The sequence below is a fragment of the Pituophis catenifer genome, unplaced genomic scaffold (genome assembly GCF_029215685.1).
Source record: "Pituophis catenifer annectens isolate HBS135680 unplaced genomic scaffold, rPitCat1.0.hap2 SCAF_2, whole genome shotgun sequence".
Classification (NCBI taxonomy): domain Eukaryota; kingdom Metazoa; phylum Chordata; class Lepidosauria; order Squamata; family Colubridae; genus Pituophis; species Pituophis catenifer.
The window spans coordinates 130523746-130544346 of NW_027256882.1; the positions used below are offsets into that span (position 1 = coordinate 130523746).

Sequence of the window (20601 nt, forward strand, 5' to 3'; positions counted from 1 at the left end):
ATAAAAACTGAGCGTGGGAGATTTGCAAATTCAGGCTTGCAAGTTCCTGTTAACATAGCCTTACAATAAAGTACTGTAGAATTAGCTCATTTGATCTGTTTCCTGTCTGCTCTACCTGGCAAGGCCAGCTAAAGTTCTGTTCTTTGTTAAAAGCCCAACAAATATAAGGCATCCAAAGCTCCTCAGGCCAGCGATAACTTTCTAGATTAAAAATAAACAAGATGATAAATTCATATTGGTGCTATTTTTGCATTGCTTGTGTGTGAATAATTAACACCGCTGTGAAAGTTACATCCATCCATTAATCATGAAACACAGGGCAACCTAGCTACTGTGATTTGAGAGCAAGAAACATCTATCCTCACTCTCCCACTCTCAAATGACTATTTGTTCAGTTTTTCATTAAACTAGCCGACATCTTTACTTGATCCTTTTGAATATGGAGCATAGTATAGTCTCCTATTTCAATAGCACATTTATAAGGGGAAAGTTGGAATTCTTTTAGATGTATCTTTTGGGGTTTGCATTATCAAATGAAAGAGGAGGAGGAGGAGGAGGAGGAGGAGGAGGAGGAGGAGGAGGAGGAGGAGGAGGAGGAGGAGGAGGAGGAGGAGGAGGAAAAAATGTCACGTTCAGTACATTTCAGGTTGTTCCACATAATCGCAATATCTAGGATAATCTATTGTTTTGCATTGCCAATGCCAGTTTTATTATTAGATTTAATTAAAAATAATAATAATAATAAATGTTTCTTCAAGTTATTGGACCCTAATGGAATTTCAAATCCCTTTCTAGAATTTTCAACATTATCGTTTCTATCGAGGCTAAGTTGAAATGTGTGGCACGCATTCTTTCATGGCAGATGACAAATGATTTCAGCAGCCTTTGGGTGGGAGCAAAGAAAGTAAATTAATTGCAATATTTAATAGTTATTGCATTTCCTGGACTTTTGGAAATTAATGCATATCATTTTCTGCCTTTCTAGCAGGCAGAGAAAAGGACATGAAAAGGACATGAAACCAAGATTTAACATTAGGATCAAGGATGCAACATCAGCATGAAATCCACAGATAATCATATCCTGAAGAAAATCAGAAGACATTGGTGCTCTCTGAGCTTGGTTGTTTTCTTGCAGATGTTTCATTGCCCAAACTAGGTAACATCAACAGTGCTAGTTTGGGTAATGAAATGCCTACAAGAAAACAATCAAGCTCAGAGTACACCAAGGACCCCCCTCATTTTAACCCTGAGTTACAATATTCTTCTTTATTGATTCTTCCTACTGCACAGTTTTTGCCTGTTCAGAAAACAGCACAACGAAAAGACACTGATAACCAGACACTGCCATAACTTCCCTTAGGATCACCAAATATTTAGCTGCATCAAAATAAATGGGCTAGGTAGGGAACACCTTGCCTTCTGGAATAAACTGTCCCAATATACGGTACTTGCTAATTAGTTACCTCACTATAACAACAATGCACAGTAAGTGCAAAACATTTAAAATGATAAAACAAGAATAGTATATTTGTGGTGCCATCCATTAAATGTTTAAAGGGGGAGGAGGGGGGTTGCAATGAACTTTCATCCTAAAGGCCTTCATTTATAGATAACAAGGAAACGGATTTGTGGGTATCTGACATAAAGCCTGGGCTAGAGCTGTGAATCCACAGCACTGGGTCTCAAACAGCTCTTGGTGGGTGCCTATGGCTTCCCTAACCAGTGGTGGGTTGCTCCTGGTTCGGTCCGGTTCTATAGAACCCGTAGTAAAACTGGCGGGAGGCTCCGCCCACCTGGCATGATGTCATCATGGGTGATCTGCGCATGCGCAGAAGCTTCTACGCATGCGCAAAAGTGTGCACGCTCCCACTGTGAACTGGTAGTAAAGGTAAGTAGAACCCACCCCTGTCCCTAACCCTCCATGTTAGTGATATAACAGTTATTGCCATCATTCCTAATTTCTCAGTAGTCCAGTGACTACAGATCAATTAGCATGGATACTTAGGTGTGTGTTTCTGAATGTGAATGTATATGTTTATGAAGTGTGCAAGTCCAACTCCCAAGTCAGTTGTATGAAGCTCTAATTCTAAAAACACAACCCCTCCCTAAATCTAAAAAGGCTGCCACTCCCTGCCCCATGCTTCTTCCCCAGTATCACTAGTGATGTCTCTAGGTCCAAAGTATGTCTGGTGCCAACTTTACCTACTAGATAGGAGTGCTATTTCCAGGGTTGTTTTTTTTTTTTTTAGATGAAGTTATTTAAGTATCACCAGCACAAGCACATATAATCTAATCATGAAATCTAAGAATCTTTGTAGAACCTAGGGCTGTGAGGGCAAACCTATGGCATGTGTGCCAGAGGTGGCAAGCAGAGCCCTCTCTGCTGGCACATGTGCTGTTGCCCCAGGTCAGATCTCCATGGCGTTTCTTCTGTGAGCTTCTGTTTCCCTGCAAACGATGAAACAGAAGCTCACGAAAGAAAAAGATCTTACCTCTTGCCATGCTGCCGGTGTTGAGATGCCCCGCCTCCTGCCGGCCAGCATGAGCACATGTTTGGGCATGCACGCACACACAGTTTGGGTATTCGGTGTCTAAAAGATTCGCCAATACCGGCCTAGGGTTTACATTATACATATGGGGTTAAAATATTTAAACCTTGCCTTATGTTAGGATAGATATCGTTTTAAAAAGAGTAAAACAAAAGGATTTAATAAAGACAAATATATGAATCTATGGGTCCTTTAAGAATGGTACAAACTGTGAAAGGGTGTGTGGAGGCTGAGAAAAAAAATTGCTGAAGATACAGACCCAAACAATCAAAAGCCACTAGGGGGTAAGTAGGTTTATCTCAAGTTAGTCCAAATTAAGAGAAAGCTGGGAAGACTTTGAGAAAGGACATGTTGTGGTCCGCCAGCAGCCTGCGGAGCTGGCAGCAGAGTCGGACAGTGAGGAGGATGGGGGGAACATGGGCCAGTCCTGGAGTCTGGGGAAGGCTCGGACAAGGGCTCTGTGTCAGAGGCAGAGAAAGGGCCATCTGGGCGGTCAGTGCTGCCTCCGGAGCCTCCAACATCAGACCTCAGCGAGGCAGAGGAACAGGGGGAGCATGTTCCCAGTGCGTGCATGCACAGAGCTGCCAGAAGGCAAGAACAGTTAAAACAAAAGGGTCGACTCAGGAGTAAGGCTTGGAGATGATTGGCCCCTCCCATAAGACTTAAAAGAGGAGCAAAGGCACATGGGCCTTTGCAGGAAGCAACATTGTTAATTCTGTGCAGTTTAAAGTCTGAAGATTTGTTTGATTCTGGACTCCATGTGGCTTTACCAGTTAGGTCTTTGGCAGCATGTCAAGGGAGATAAAGGTGGGTGATTATCAGCCTTATCCCAAAGGACTCTTTACAACTATTTGGGACTCATCTGTGAATAAACAGAATTCACAGCTGTTAAAATAAAACAGGTTTTTGGGACTACTCATGAGTTTTACTGACTCAGGAAGCCTAGGTCAGACCAGGGCAAGGCTGCAGAATCCAGTTTCCAATATCACTTGTAGCCAAATCAACACCACAGAACAGGCCTCAAGCTCAGAACCAGGTGAAGGTGGCAGTCTCATAGAAGATCTGCTAGGACTCTTGTAGCCAAGCAGACAATTGTCTGAGGTTCAACAACATCCCAAGCTTCCTTCTTCTTGTGCCATGGATTATCCAGATAACCAGTCATTTTTTGTTTTCCCCAGGAAAACATTTCATGCTTGACATACTAGCTTCAGCCTGCCTTTGCAGTGAGCTAGCTAAGAGGCTCTGCTGAGGACTCTTCAGAACGGTAAGAGGGGCCTCTCCCGACCACAGTAAGTATGCAGTGTGGATAAGCCTATGAGCAAAGATAGCCTTAGGTTGCATGGGAGGGTCCCTGATTCTGATCTAACCCGAAAGTAGCCCAAAGTTGTGCAAAATTGGTTATCTTGAAGGGAAGTCAGGGGACTGCAGTAACTTGAAACCGGTAACTGAGGCAGAATAGGAATCAGCAATGGGACAGTCAAATCAATGCCAAGGTTTACAGTCAACTCAAGGATAGGTGGTATAGAGCAGTAGTATTCAGTAATACAGAAATTCCTATGATTTTGCAAACTTTAAAAAAGTATATATATATAATATAGGATGGTTGGATGAAATCCAGGGTTGTGCTCCATTGAGTTATTCTGGTGCTGGGGGAGGTACTGAAATGGCAACTGTTGTTCATAACCCTCACAGCACCATCTGCTTGCTGCAAAATCATTCCAGATTTGCATGAATAGGATAAAAATCAACTTTCTGCTGCTTTGCTCATGTAGGGACCATCTTTCAGATTCTACTTCTTTGTTCAAATAAATTAATGAAATTTATTTATTTAATTTCTGCAGCCGCTCATCTCACTCCAATTGACTTTGGGCCGCAAACAATATCACGATAATTAAAACCGTAAAAACACCAAAAAATGGTTACAAATTTCACATATACTGTAGCCAAGTGAAAGTTTTCATACTGATTGCATAAAAATTAACAATGGAATCAGCTAAATTTCAATTTCAAATCTTTATTGTCAGTGCACAACATATGTACAATAAGATCGGTTGAGCTCCATCAGTGCACCCCCCCCAACACAATACAACTCACAGTGAAGACAGGAAATCCCTAACCCAATATTCCTATTTTGTTCTATTGCACCAGGGCCCCTAAGACTTTCAGGACCCCAGGCTCTGGCCAGGTCTTTGAAGCCTTGAAAAAAAGACTAACAGGGTTAGGGTTATCTAGACCTTAGGATGCAATACACTTGTCTTTCAGTAGAGCAGTAAGAGCTATACAGGTAGTCCTTGATTTGCAACAGTCTGTTTAGTAACCATTCAAAGTTGCAATAGCACTGAAAAGTGTAACCTAGGACTGTTTTTCACACTAGCATTGTGGTATCCCCATGGTCACCTTATCAAAATTTGGATGCTCGGCAGCTACTTCATATTTATGACAGTTGTAGTGTCCTGGGGTCATGTGGTCACCTTTTGCAACCTTCTGACAAGCAAAGACAATAGGGAAGCCAGATTCACTTAATACCCATGCAATTAACTTAATAACTGTTGTGATTCACTTAACAACTGTGGCAAGAAAGGTCATAAAATGGCAAAATTCACTTAACAAGTGTCTTGCTTAACAACAGAAATTTTGGGCTTAATTGTTGTCAGAAGTCAAGGACTACCTGTCATACGACAATTGTTGTCATAAGTCAAGTCCTTTACACTTCACAGCTTTGTGTCTAACTCGAGGGAAACATGAGAGTGATGAGAGTGCTTGAGAGTGGATGAGATTCGTTGATTGCTATTTTGCTTGCAAGGAAAAGGTTACCTCCTCCTCAAAAGGTTTTAATTGTTGTTTTTAACTTGTCATTCAATAAGAGAGCAGATCTTCTCATTGATCCTGATCAGAATATAATTTTAAATCTTGCATACTCACCTCTACTTTTCCAGAGCAATCGGGATACTTAGGATCTCTGGGTACTTCACACTGGTCCCGTCGGCCTTCTATGGCTGTAGGAAAGAGGGAGGGAAGTTGGAAGATAAGATGAACTGTGGGCTCCCTAACAGTATTTCATATCATTGAAGCAACCAAACCACACTGTCCTTTGAAACAGCTTGTGTTCCCCCACATCCAACACAGATGGTCTGCCAAGTGGAAGAAGGAGGAAGGGAGGAAAAATATGTTTCTTTTGTATTTAAATGTAAGCAAATTAAATTCATTCATATGGGTAGTAGAATTATTTATGTATTTGCTCTTCTCCAAATATTACCGGTACTCTGCAGTTTTCCAATTAAAGAAACCTACAGAAATACACATACACATTTTCAGACTCTGGAACTAGCACAAGGCTTTTCCTTTTAGGCATGATTTTCTCCCTCTTGTTAGGAGTATTGATTGTCCTTCTAAATATTTTGAATGTTTCATTATGAAAAATCCTTCTTTCAAGAGTGAAATAGGTGGTTTCCAATCTCTGTTTTTCCCTCCACATTTAAACCAAATAATCATAAATTATGCAAAAGCTCCAATCCCATAAAGCCATAAAGCCCAAATTAATGTGGAAGATGATTTACTGTAGGATGCAACAAGTCTTAAATGGTGAATTTCCTTTTCTAGATGTTATTTATCTATTCAGTATTATTAAATTGTATATACTGTATCTATAAAATAGACTGGACTGGCTTTATAAATGCTAAGCTCTTCCTAGGATACTTTATGCTTTTTACTGAAAACACTTCTAATTCCTTTATTAGAAATATGGCAGATGAAACTATGGGAGCATGCAGCAATCTCCAAAATACTTCAGACATGAAAAAAAAAAACAACACCAAGTCTAATACTAGCTTTCATTTAATCTGGAAACTATGGACTCCAATCCTGTGGATGGACATTTGCCACATCCAAGCTTTGAATTCTCTTAAAATTCTTCAATTATGTCATTTTATTTTTATATCTAATCTAAAATTTGACATAAATAGCAGTTAAATACAACAGTTCTGAATGTGATAAGGTGTTAAATTACCATGCAACTCTCTCTGTATTTGTTAAATCAAGTTGAAAAATAAGAGTAAAAGTGAGATGTTTCTTCTAATGAAGTAGTTTGAATTTTCTTGTAATTATATCTGACATTACTCTGCAGTTTTCAGTTTAATGTTTATTTTTGTAATTTCTGTCTCTTCCTTTTATTCTCTTTCTCTATTATCTATCCATCCATCCATCCTCCATCCACCCATCCATCTATCATCCATTCATCCATCCATCCATCATCTATCCATCCATCTATCATCTATCTATCTATCATCTACCTATCTATCTGTCTGTCTGTCTGTCCATCCATCATCCATCCATCCATCATCCATCCATCCATCCATCCATCCATCATCTATCTATCTATCTATCTATCTGTCTGTTTATCTATCTATCATCTATCTATCCATCCATCTATTATCTATCTATCTATCTATCTATCTATCTATCTATCTATCTATCTATCTATCTATCTATCTACCATCTCCCAGGCCCAACCTTCTGGCTTTTACAAATTCAGAAATTCATAGCATCTGTCCCATCCCTTTAAGACAGATTTCAAGGCGAAAGAATACTGAAGTTGTTAAACCTTTTGCTTTAATAGGCTTTGGTTCAGATCTCATAACTAGGTTTGGATAGAGAGACCACACGTGTAACATCCTCTCTACCCAGGTAACTCTATGCTCAATGGGAAGAACTTAATTCACACTATAAAAATCAATGTGACTCACATGATGTGTTCCACCTTGAAAGGTGCAATCCCCTGAATGTTTAAAAATCTGCTTCCTTTCATTGTCCATAACTTGCATTAAGCTTAACAGGGCAGCAGAAAGAATATTTAAAAACAAAACAAAACTGCACTATCATTTTTAACTGCAGTGAAGCCTAAATGGAGGTGTAGCGAGTCTCATGGCTTCTTTTAATTTGGCTTCTTAAGCAACACACAGCAGATTAATGGTTGATCCAAATTTCATTTTTAGCAATTTGTCATCCTTTGAGGTTGTGACTACTGGACCCTACATTTCTAACAGCATCTTTAAAAACCTTTCAACATGTGCAAATGACAGCAGAGATTTATGGTAATAACTAATTAACTTACAGGCCATGTATGAGACAAATAATTAGAGGCACAGAAATCTTCTAGACTAGATAAAATGTAAACAAATTCTATTTCCTTGAGATATGTGCCAATGTGCTATACATAACTGGATGGAGACTTTGTTCATGCTTGTCTTAGTCAGTCTTTCAGCTTTAGCTACAATCATGCCATGATTGCACAGCAGATTCCAGAACAGCCAATTTTTTTGGTCCAACATAACCAGTTCCACTTTGGTAGTCAAACACAGAAGGAATTTTCCCAAGCTTGATAATTTTGCACTAGGCCAACAACCCTTTCAGGAAGGCAAGCAAAGAGGGGGACAGCAAGGAATAGAGTCAAGAGACTCCAGGGAACAACATCAGTCCCAGCTAGGACATGGGCTCCCACAGCATTCCACTGAAGTGGATCCATGATGTTAGTTGTGCTACAACTAATATCATGGAGTACATACTGGAATACAACTGCCTGTCCCTGTATAGCACATGCTTAGCACTCACCCAGCAAGCTCCACTTTGGCATGATCCATTATTCATACGAAAGAAAGGCCTTTATCAACTATTTATAATGTGCTCCATTTGTTTTCATGACTAGTTTTCTGAAACCTATGCAATTATTCATGACCCTAATGTTAAATAAGGTCATTACTACTCAGCTTTATTAAGAACTCTATCTGCAGATTAAAGATGGATGTTAAAAACTGATATTAAAACAGCCACCGGCTATAGTTTATTGGTTTCTTTGCATTCTCTCTTGCCTGGGGAGAGATGGGAGCCACAGCTATTTGGAGCCCCTGGATGGGCAAAGAACATTGACAGGGAAATTGTCAATATTTAATATTTGAGGGTCACCACACGGTAGCTTGGTTAGACAGGCAGTCATAAAGTGCTGTCGCATCTGCCACATTAATCATCATAATGAAATCCATAGGCAATTTCAAAGATTACGTCTTTGATTCAGGAAGGCAAAGGCTTCATTTCCAAGTCTATATGATATGATAAAGAAAGCTCTTTGAAAAAACAGAAAAAATGGAAGAACAATGTTCAAGGTGTGAGTGAAACCCTGATTTAAACAACATTGACCTTAGGAGTCAATGGACCTTTTGGATGGGAATTAATTTCCTTAAGATTCTCTATGCCCCCTTTGCCTTTCTGAAGGGGCAAAAGGGCAAAGGGAAGAGATGGGGTTCAGGTGATGTTTTAAACAAAAAAAAAGGTAAAAGATCTGAATCGGGGTGGGCGTGGAACACAACAAAAGACACCAGGTACAAAAATCTGGCTCCCATCACATATTCATGTATATAGCAACTAAGGCTTTGGTTGAACCATGCACTAGAACTTCAAGTTCCCTCTGGAACCCCAACAGGTCCACCTGGTGCTTCAGACAGACAAATTGCTCTTTTCTCCATGCAGCAGGGGTAACCACAGAGAAGTTCAAGGCTAAATGGAAGTAATCTCTCAATGACAAGGGACTGATGACTATATCTTCAAATTATACTACATGCCAGGGGTGAAATCCAGCAGGTTCTGACAGGTTCTGGAGAACCGGTGGTGGAAATTTTGAGTAGTTCGGAGAACTGGCAAATACCACCTCTGCCTGGCCCCAGAGTAGGGTGGGAATGGAGATTTTGCAATATCTTTCCTCCAGGAGAGGGGAGGGAATGGGGATTTTGCAGTATCCATCCCCTGCCATACCCACCCAGCCATGCCCACCTAGCCACACCACGCCCACCCAGCCACGCCCACAGAACCGGTAGTAAAAAAAATTGGATTTCACCACTGCTACATACTATATGCAAGAAAAAGACTATGTAAGTCCCCACTATGAAATGAGCCATCAGTAATCTGAATCAGATCCATAATTGGTATAAACTCCTGAGTCAGCTCATATTCTTGGTCTAAAGAAGGCAAATTAAAGTCCCCAAGAGTTGTAAGTCTAGGGAACTCTACCACCAATTTTTGCTTCAGAATCAAATGGCTCAAGTAGAGAAGAAGCCTCACATCAGGGATGCTGGTACCTTGCAGCGGCCTCATCTGCTTTCTAAAGCTCAATTTTACAAACAAGGTCCCAGATCCAGCAATGTCTGGAGTAGCACTTCTGGAAGCCCTAGAACATCTTGGATGGCAATGGCAACAACCCTCCCATTTTCCCAGGATCAAGGCTGATGGCACACCCAAAATCCATGTGGGCACAAGATTTGAGGGGCTTCTTATACCTGATACTTAACCAAGCTTTGTAATGCATATCTGGTCAGTCCCCTTATCAGTGATTAAATCTGTGAATATTAATGCACTATCAATGAGAACCTGCAAAACTTTCTTTACAGAGTAAAGAGAGACACTGGCTGGATTTATATAGTACATAATACTAAGTCATGAATTTTTACCCTAGTGTATTGAATAAAGCTCAGTTGATGGGTTCAAATCTTAATACTTAACACACCCACATACAAAAAAACACATTATGTCTTAATGTGATATGGGAGCTCAGACATAGTTAGTGAAGTTTTTGAGGTATCATTGAAAACTCAAATGTGTGGGAAAACATGCTTTTCCCCCTCAAGGCTTCTCCTGAAGGCTGGATTATTCTAGAAGCTGCCAAGGTGCTATTCACTGCAGGTGCAGGATGTTGAAAAGACTATCTGAAAAAAATTCTTTTTACCAGAAAGATATTAGATAAATATTCTTTTTATCAGGAAGATATTAAAGGCCACACAGTAATCCCCAGACAGATTCCTAGCTCCTTCCCTGTTAAAGTTCTATCTCATAGTTAAGGCCTTTCTCTTTCAGAGGACTTTTGGGGATGGAATCAAAGAATGATGCTACCCCTGAGACTGTTGATAGGCAGGATTATAATTAGTGTTCACTATTCTTGCAGTTTTTATGTATTGTTTTTACTCCTATTTATTATAACAGGAACTTGTAAGCCACTCAGGATCTTTGGATTGTTGCAGTATAGAAGCTTGAGTAATAAATAATAAGTAAACAATAAATAAGCACATAACAGAAAGGCTTCCCTGATACTAGTTAGTGGCCATATTTTTGTGGGTAAAGGACCCAAATGCTATAAGCCCCAAGCTTGACAACCCACAGCTTAATACATAAGCTTCACAGGATTTCTGTCATAATTGCATCGTTTGATTCCCATGGCAAGATAAGAAAGGCAGAGCAACTGCTGTAGGTGCTGTTGATTAGTTCAGAATGAAAGTCAGCCTAGAAGAAAAGACTATCATAAGGCATGGGTCATGGAAAGCAGAAACAACAACAGAAAGCAAAGTTGATGAGTTTGCATGGGATTTAAGGCACGTATTTTAATGGTTCTGTTGGGGATCATTTTCTTCAGTGGCTCAGTAAGAAACAAACAGAATCACTGTAGCATGATTTCCCCAGGATTATGGCTTTTAGCGTATCCTAAAAGGAGGTGATACACACAGTGAGAAACGCTGAAGAAAAAAGTAGGATGAAGGTGTCCTCGGGATATGTATCTGTTGCCAAGGGGACGGGCTCCCTCCCTCTTTTCCCTCCCTTCCACCGTGTTGCTGCTGCTGACTTAGGAGATGGCTTGGCAGTTCTAACAGTGAGGATTACAGCTCATGATGTTTGACATTCCACCTATCAATGGCTTTGCAGATAGGAACTCTTCCAATCCCATCAGAGTCAAATGAGGCCAACGTTAAAAGCGACTTCTCTCTTTTCCCCCATGTGCACAAAAGCTGCCAAACAGAACTAAATGTGCAAACGTCCATGGTGTAATTTCCACAGTTTGAAACCATGTGGAAGAAAGATTTGATTATGAATGTTCTTTTCATTAATTTTGCACGTTCCATTTTTCAAAGTCTAAAATGAAAATATGCCTATAACAACTTTGCTGTAACTATGTTTCCATTCATCCCTACCCTAGATTGCCTGATTTAAAATGGATGAGTGCCTGTGATCTGTACAGAATCCAAATATGAAAGATGTTGACTCTTCGTTACACAGATAGTCATGTGATGGCCACGATCTTAAACCTAATGTGAAATGTAAAGCACAAATAGCTTATAAATCACAACAATCAGAAAGACATGAACTTCATTAGGAAATAGAATGAGCAAACAGATAATTGGCTGATAATCTCTGCATGGATACCTATGGAGATTCTCAGTCATCCAGGTCATGGTTGTCCCAAAGATGCTTTTTCAAAAGGCAACTGGACTTTCTTGTTTTTCCTTGAAGACGTTTTGCTTCTCATGCAAGAAGCTTTTTTAGTTCAGTTCAGAACCTAAGGGACATGATTTAAAATAATTCAGAAATGAAGATGTTTCTTGGATGAGAAGCAAAATGTCTTCAAGGAAAAACAAAATCCAGTTGCCTTTTGAAATAGCCCCTGTGGGACTCTGTATGGTTATAGGAGGAAAGTAGAGGTGTGTTATATGGACCAGAAAAGAATAGAGGATCTAAGGGTTTCCTTCCACAAAAGGCCAAATTGCTTTCTTCTCATGTAACTCCACTGTGTGGAGAAAGTTTCATGGATGGCTTAGCCAGTTGAGTGGATACTTAGAAAGTAGGTTTGGTTTGGTTTGGTTTAACTTGATATGCAGTTTATCTAAGAGGTTATACAAAGGTACAGATCTGCGTATTTGTACATGCTAATTCCTATCTAAAGATGTAGGCATAAATACCCTAACTGAGTAGAAACAGAAGACATGTCATCACGGTTGGAAAAACTGTAACAGGTCTGTTTGCTGTTGATAGGCATTCTCAAGCCATCATTTTCCTTTCCACCTTTAACCAAAGAGTTTTTCACATAGAGTCTTCTCAATTAGTGTACTCACATTCTTCTGGTCTACTGTACATCTAATCCACTATTTTAAATCATGTCCCTTAGGTTGCAATAGTACGTAGTACAAGACATGATAGATTTCCTCCATGTCAAACTATTGTACCTCAATGCTTAACCTGAGTTTGGGGGTGGGGGAAAATAAAAGGTACCTTGGATCTACACAGAAACACTATAGCATGAGAGACTCAGATTCAGTTCATTCAGTGTACTACATAGAAACAAAGATACTGGCTCCAGACTATTCTTTTCACACCTGAAAGTGTTCTTACATTTTCCATTTAGGAGACTGTTGCGAAGAATCTGATCCACCTTCATAGCGATGTCTGAGACATTCTGAGCAATTGCTTGAATCCTCTCCATCAGACCAGCTGCTGGATGGAACCTAGGAAAAGAAAAAATATATAATCCATGTTTCATTTTTGGTGGGCATCTCAGCTTGTCAGAAAGAGTGGTGAAGGTACTCTGCTCCTGAAGCAATAGTTCTTCAAAGCAGAAAAGCCAACTACCAGAAAAGAACAACTTTGATGACTAAAAAGATGTTGGACCCAAGAGTGATAGATCTAATTTTTCATAATTTGCTACCTATAGGGAGAGTCTTATTTTGGGAGGACAGCAGGACCGGTGGCTAATTTCTTTGTAGCCTTGCCTTCACCTTCTCCAAATGCTCTTTTTTTCCTCCTTTGACTAATCTTAGGACCTGGGTACTTAAGAGATCGCCTTCTGCTACCGATAGCCTCCCACCAGCCAATATGCTCCCACAGAGAGGGACTCCTCAGGGTGCCATCGGTCAAACAATGTTGACTGGCGACCCCCAGGGGGAGAGCCTTCTCTGTGGGGGCACCTGCCCTCTGGAATGAATTGCCCACGGAGATACAGATGATCCCTGACCTACGCACCTTTCACTGTGCCCTCAAGACATTATTGTTCCAACAAGCTGGGCTGGCCTAAACATGAATTTTAATGGTTGTTTTAGTTTTTTAATAATACCGGGGCCAAATTATTTAATATATTTTTAAATTGCTTTTAAATTTTTTGTATATGTGTGTTTTAGTGTTGGCTGTGCACCGCCCTGAATCCTTCGGGAGAAGGGCGGTATAAAAATTTAAATAATAAATAAATAAATAAATAAATAAATAAATAAATCTTATTTCTGAATTGCTTTCTCCCATGCCCCACTTGAATGTCATTTTCAGATGGCTTCACTTCTTCTTTTTTTTAAAAAAAAAAAAAACACTTAAACATAGATCTAAGACAAAGTAAAATTTAGAACTATGTGCCTGCAAATACATATGTTCTCTGATACACTTGTCAGGAAGGTTTGACCATATTGACTGTGTAGCCAATAAACTCATAATAGCAAAAATGAATTGGCTTCTATGTAACGTGAAAGTCACTTGCCACCCCAAAGAGGGATAAGCATCTCAGCTGTTTCAAAATGGGCCATATTCCGAAGGCAAGCTAAGCCAGAATTCTGTTCACAATTTGTTCACCTTGAAGCTTCGTAGAGATAAGCACATTTCAATGTCTTGTTGCCAGTTTGTTTTGGGCTCACTGGGTTTATAATATGTTCCCTTTATTAATTCAAAGTAACTTTTGTATCCCACTCTTTGGTCACAGACACTGCAACATTTCAATGTAACATCTGGTTTATATCTTTCGATCAGATTTATAAACAATTGTTGCTAATTACATACCATCCTTCATTTTAATGAAAAGGAAACACAAGCTATTAACTCACTACTGCAAGCAATGGTTTTGCATTAAATCTGGTGGCCTCAAGCTTGTATTAATTTCATTGCACATTGTATTTCCAATCTGCATATTAGAGATATCTATTGCTGCCTCACACATTGTTTGGTCTCTTCAGTTTGATTTAAAAATAAATCTTTTTTCATCTATAGAGAACATCCACCAACCCTTGCCCACTTTCTTTTATTTGCAGCAAGTATTTTTTTTATTTAAATTTTTTTTTATTAAATATACAATTAAAAACATTGGACATAGTGTGACTTCTCTGGTTCCAACATTTCCATCAATTTTTTCCTTACAATGACTACAATTCATATTCAATATATACCTTTGTACAATCTATCAAAATTCAGCTACTTAGATCTCTTTATCTATAGAAATTACATTAATACCAGTATAATTCCTATGTATCACATAATATTAACATAATAACTCTTGATTTATCCATATTTCTCTATACCGACATTTCTCCTCCTCTCCAATCATTGATATATTTTATTCCAGATTTCATGATATTCCATTTCACCCTTGTCTTTGAGTTCTAGAGTCAGCCTGTCCATTTCTGTGCAAGTCAGTATCTTATTTATTATCTCTTCTTCAGGGGGGTTCTCTTTACTTTTCCAATTTTGCGTGAAAACCACTTTTTTTTTAATTTTTTAATTTTTTATTTTTTTTAATTTGATTTATATGCCGCCCTTCTCCGGAGACTCAGGGCGGCTTACAGTGCGTTAAGCAATAGCCTTCATACTTTTGTATATTTATACAAAGTCAGCTTATTGCCCCCACAAACTGGGTCCTCATTTAACCTACCTTAGAAAGGATGGAAGGCTGAGTCAACCTTGAGCCTTGGAGAGATTCGAACCAGCAGTAAATTGCAGGCAGCTGTGTTAATAACAGGGTGCTTTAAACCACTGTAGTACCAAGGCTCTTGGTACTTGCTGCCGTTAATATATGCAACATTGTTCCTTTATTATATTTGTCCTTTGTGATACCCAATAGAAAGAATTCTGGCTTTAGATCTATGATTTGATTTAATATCTCTTCCAACCATCGTTTTATCTGGTGCCAAAAGTCCCTAGCTTTCAAACATACCTACCACATATGGTAAAAGGTTCCTGGTGCTACTTTACATTTCCAGCACATCAGTGAGAGGTTTTTATTCATCTTAGCTAATCTTGTGGGTGGGAGATGCCACCTACAAAACATCTTGTATAGGTTTTCTTTGTATGTAGTGGCTAGAGTTAATTTTCTATTTCTATCCCACAATTCCTGCCATTTATCTAAATCAATACTATAACCAAAGTTTTTGCCCCAAGCTAGCATGGTTTCTTTCACCTGTTCTTCCACCATAGCATATTCCAATAGATAGTGCATATTTTGGTATATTTTTCCAGCAAGTATTTTTTTTAAGTTCACCACATAACAGTTTACATCCATTTCTATATAACACTTTACAGCCATTTCTTCACTGCCAGAATATCCACAGGGAGAGTAAAAAGATACCAAGATGGTGGCCGAATCCATTGTCACATGGTCTTGATTGCCATCTTGATTTTTCCAATATGCACAAATGCATAAGAGCCCTGGTGGCACAGCAGACTAAAGAACTGTTATTAACATCAGCTGCCTGCAATTACTGCAAGTTCAAATCTCATCAGGCTCAAGGTTGACTCAGCCTTCCATCCTTTCAAAGGTAGGTAAAATGAGGACCCAGATTGTGGGGGCAATAAGCTGACTTTGTATAAATATATACAAAAGTATGAAGGCTATTGATTAACGCATTGTAAGCTGCCCTGAGTCTCCAGAGAAGGGTGGCATATAAATCAATTTTTTTAAAAAATGTGTGTGCGCACATGCACACACACATCCATATACACCCCTCTGGTAGGTGCTATGCTTCCTCCAGAAGAAGGCATGCTTTCTTTGTATTTGCAGAGCAGTGAAGTAAGATTCCTGTTCTTTCTTTCAGGGCACTTCTAATATTCTAATATTCTAATAATCTAATATTCTAGATTACATGTGCCACTGATCTCAGTAAAGATAATGGTTCACGTAGCTTAACAATGATGTTACAATTGTCATAGATCCAACAATATTTCCCATGGAATCTCACATGAATCTCAAAACATGAACTGGCTGTTTTGATCTGAAATAGATGTCTGTACCTCAGCAAGGTGGCTTCAGGGGTGAGGAACAGAGGTGGATTTTAGCAGGTTCTGACCTGTTCTGGAGAACCGGGAGTGGAAATTTTGAGTAGTTTGGAGAACCGGTAAATACCACCTCTGACTGGCCTCATGGCCATCTATTCTCTGCCTCCTGAGTCCCAGCTGTTCAGGAGGGAATGGGGATTTTGCAGTAACCTTCCCCTGCCATGCCCACCAAACCACACCCACAGAACCGGTAGTAAAAAAATTTGAAACCCATCACTGGTGAGGAACTATTGAGATTATTTCAAAGTCATATGATTAAGACTGCAACTTTTACTTATGCACAAGGGGGTTTAGAAATAGCAAATTTAATCAATTCAACAAAATCATTTAATAATTTGTAAAGAAGCTCTTGGAGCTACTTTCAAGTTAAAGTGAAACTTTATTCATGTTTTACTCAGAAATATCCCTTTGTTTACTGGGGCTTGCTGCAGGATAACTGGGTGGGTTCCCCCCCCCCATTGTTCTTTCAGGGTGTAATTGGAAAAAAAGAGAACAAACTGAATAGTTTCAAATTATATATTTGACTATATCTTAAAATTAAATGATGAGTGATTTGTTAAAAAAAAATAGGTAGCATCCTAATAGTAAATCTTAGGGCAATTGTACTATTTTTAACTTGCCAGATGCAAAACTAATGAAATACTGGATATTCCTTCAAAAGGCTGCAAGCCTACTTGCCACATTTCCAAGGCTCACTGAACACAATTTAAAATAAACAGTCCTAAGTAGAGAACTTCATGCTAAGTATTGTAACAACCACAGCTGGAGATCTTATAAGACATGTAAATGAGGGAGCATACACTTGCATTTTTAGAACAAAGTCAAACTGGGATAATTTTTATTCTTCTCCATTATTGCTTCTATTATTTTCTTTTTTTAATTCAGGGCTTGCTTTATTGTTATTATTACAGATAGCAATATTTCATACCATGGGTATACATTTTGGGAATGGAGGGCAACATGGCACATAATCCTCATGGGACGAGCCTCCTTTCGGGACTGGGCTGACAAGCCAACTGGTGTCACAATATACCTACAAGCACCAATCTGACAAAACACTTTTGGGGTAGTTAAGACACTTTCAGTTTCATTGAGAAGTTATGTCTGCCAGTTCTCCATGGAGCACTAAGAATCAGTTTGGTCAAGGGGTTTTAGGCACCAGGCTAGAAAGCAAGAGACTTGAATTCATGTCCCACCTTAGCCATGAAAGCCAGCTGGATGACCTTGGGTCAGTCACTCTCTCTCATCCCAACCCACCTCACCGAGTTGTTGTGGAGAAAATAGGAGGAGGAAGATATGTTGGATATGCTCACCACCTTGAGTTATTTGTAAAAACAATAAAGACAGGATATAAATAAACTAACTAAAATAATCATTTCTGTAATTTTCATTTTTCACCAGTTGTATGAATGTAGTTTTCAAGAAAGAAAGAAAGAAAGAAAGAAAGAAAGAAAGAAAGAAAGAAAGAAAGAAAGAAAGAAAGAAAGAAGGAAGGAAGGAAGGAAGGAAGGAAGGAAGGAAGGAAGGAAGGAAGGAAGGAAGGAAGGAAAGAAAGAAAGAAAGAAAGAAAGAAAGAAAGAAAGAAAGAAAGAAAGAACAAACGAAAGAAAGAAAGAAAGAAAGAAAGAAAGAAAGAAAGAAAATCTAGTAGTTGACTAAAGTCCATTCCTATCCTAACTGCCAACCCACAGAAATTAACCATTGCAGAATAAGTGCCTTGAAACATTGTGCTGAAATTCAATACTGGGAAAATACAAAGAGTTTTTTCTTTCTCCCCTCCCTTTGACAATATCAATGCCAAAAAATTAAAAGGGATACAAGGATAGAGGGATTATTTTGGGGTTTCAGTGAAAGGGAGGAATTGATCAGTTGGAACAACCTGGGTCAGTTCATCCCAGCTTCTTGCCTTGGAGACATTTCTCAGTTGATACAGAAGATTTGAGTAGAGGAGAGAGAAAATAATTTATAGTTATTGTCTGAGGAAAGGAATAAATTTGCACCTTCTCTCCTCTTGTTAAGTTGGCATGGGAGTCTTTCTTCAAATCAGATCCCATGTTGTTTAATTCTCTACTTCAAAACTTGCTATTACTGCCCAGAATTTGCTGACAGAGATGATAGCAGGGCTACGTGGAAAACCTAAGCTTGCCTTTTGCTCAATGTCTATGAAGATTCTCAATCATCCAGGCCATGGTTCTCCTAAAGGTTTTGCTTCTCATCCAAGAAGCATCTTCAGTTCTAACATGTACTGAAGAAGTTTCTTGGATGAGAAGCAAAACATTTCAGAAAAAGACCTTTGGGATTGCCTGTTGCTCATAATATCATTGAATAGAAAAGTTTTTGGGGTTTTTTGCTTCCAAATTGCTTTCACTTCTATTTTAACACTGAAAATCCTTTGGGCATCTTTTATATATATAGAAACTCGGGGGGGGGGAGTAGGAGGGGTGAAGACAACTCTCTCAACACTGTACTTAGGATGTCTTAATTTCCATAATATCGAAAGCACTAGGCTATTATTACAATGCACACAACCAACTTAATTGACTGTCACATTTATAGCTGGCCTGAAGGCAGCTTTTCAGAATCAGAACCTGGACTGATTCTGTTCCTGGGCATCTCTTGAATCAGCAGAAATGCTCTCTTTCCCATCAAGCTAAATGCAGCTCATCAACCATATATTGTGGCTTGCCCAGTATTTTTCTTCCTAGATTAACATTTGTTATTCCGTAAAGCAGCAATACAAGGAGATTCATTTTTTCTGTGTATTGACCATCATACATGGCTGACAGGTTACATAATAGGTCATAAGCACTACATTCCTCTTCTATTTCCTGCAACAGGAAATTTTCAATAAATAATTGCATATAAAAGACATGTAACAGATTCCCATTCATCTCAGCTTTATAAACTTCTATATATTAAAATAAAGCTAAAGGAGAAGGAAATAGTACATTGAGGAAGACAAAGGCCAAACAACTCTTGAGTTATTCCTTGATATACAGAGTCAACCAATGTGAAACAAGACATCTACAATATGGATTTCAGTCAAGATAGACCTCTTAGCAGATATAAAAATTAATAAAATGTGATGGAATGTAGTAGGCTGGGTGGATTCCCAGGAGGAAGGGGGTGTATTCCAGAGGAAAAAGAGGCAGCTGAGTCCAAATATTTTATGTGAGAGAAAGAGGGTGAAGACAACCCCCCCCCAACAGTTTTCAGAATATATGCTGGATGTAGACAGTAGAGTGCTTCAGTTTGGCAGATTCTGTCTGTAAGTGTGGAACAATAAACAAATCTGCTTGGAAGAATCACAACTATCTTTCTTGGATTTGGGTCCTGATATAGGATCACTGTCTGAACCCACAGGATATTCAGCCTTTCCTGCAACTTTTCCACAACATTGCCCTAATTTGCCCAAGCATTTCAATTTTTTATTTGTATGTTTTTATTTTCTTTTTTTTAAATGTATGTTGCATGACTTCAACAAACTGGGATGGATTTGAATTTTACAAATGTTGTTGGTTGGACTATTGTAAAACTATAACAGGAATTGCTCTAAACATTGGAATATCAGTAACAGTTGCACAGAGAAGCGATGTATAGGCAGTAAATGAATTTGGACATGCATAGTGCCATAAATATCTAAAAAGCTGTACTTCCCCCTACACAACTATTAATGGCACAAGACAATAAGATTGAAAGGTTGGCCATCTCTAGTCAATGGTGTTCCTCATGAAAACTGAAGTGTTTATGCTTCTTAATAGGAAAATTGGAGGAACTGCAGAATAACAAGGTTAGCTTCAAGGTGTAGCATTTAGTATAGAGATAGTATATGGTTCAGTAATAAATATGTTGGCCCAGTTCTACAAAAATTCCAATTAAAATCTCAGCTCAGTTTTTGCTTTTCTGGGCAAACTGTCTCTTGCTTTCCCTTTTATAAAAGCAGTCCATTCCTTGTCTAGTTTTCAGAGTGGGTTTCCTGAAGAAGGGAAATCAGCTTAATAGGCTATGTATGTCCTACTTTTCTGAGAAAAATTGGTGAAGGGCACTTTGTTCTAAGGAACAAAGAGGGCAAAGACAGATTAAGAGGTTGCACAGGAAATCTAAGGGGAAAAGAATAAAAATGCTAAATCAAATTCTAGTGTTCTGGGCACCTAATTATGTTTGG

At 38.9% G+C, this 20601-nt stretch overlaps 1 protein-coding gene across 2 annotated transcripts in view; it reads right to left on the bottom strand.

Moving 5' to 3' along the window:
• The window catches only part of MGAT5B (alpha-1,6-mannosylglycoprotein 6-beta-N-acetylglucosaminyltransferase B), a 247542-nt gene that overhangs the window by 101915 nt on the left and 125026 nt on the right, over nt 1-20601 (bottom strand). For both annotated transcript variants that reach the window (XM_070934597.1, XM_070934596.1), the window contains exons 4-5: nt 12747-12859; nt 5472-5545 (exon numbers count right to left, since the gene is read on the bottom strand). In XM_070934597.1, the coding sequence (XP_070790698.1) occupies nt 5472-5545; nt 12747-12859 (187 nt within the window). The remainder of the gene's footprint in view (nt 1-5471; nt 5546-12746; nt 12860-20601) is intronic.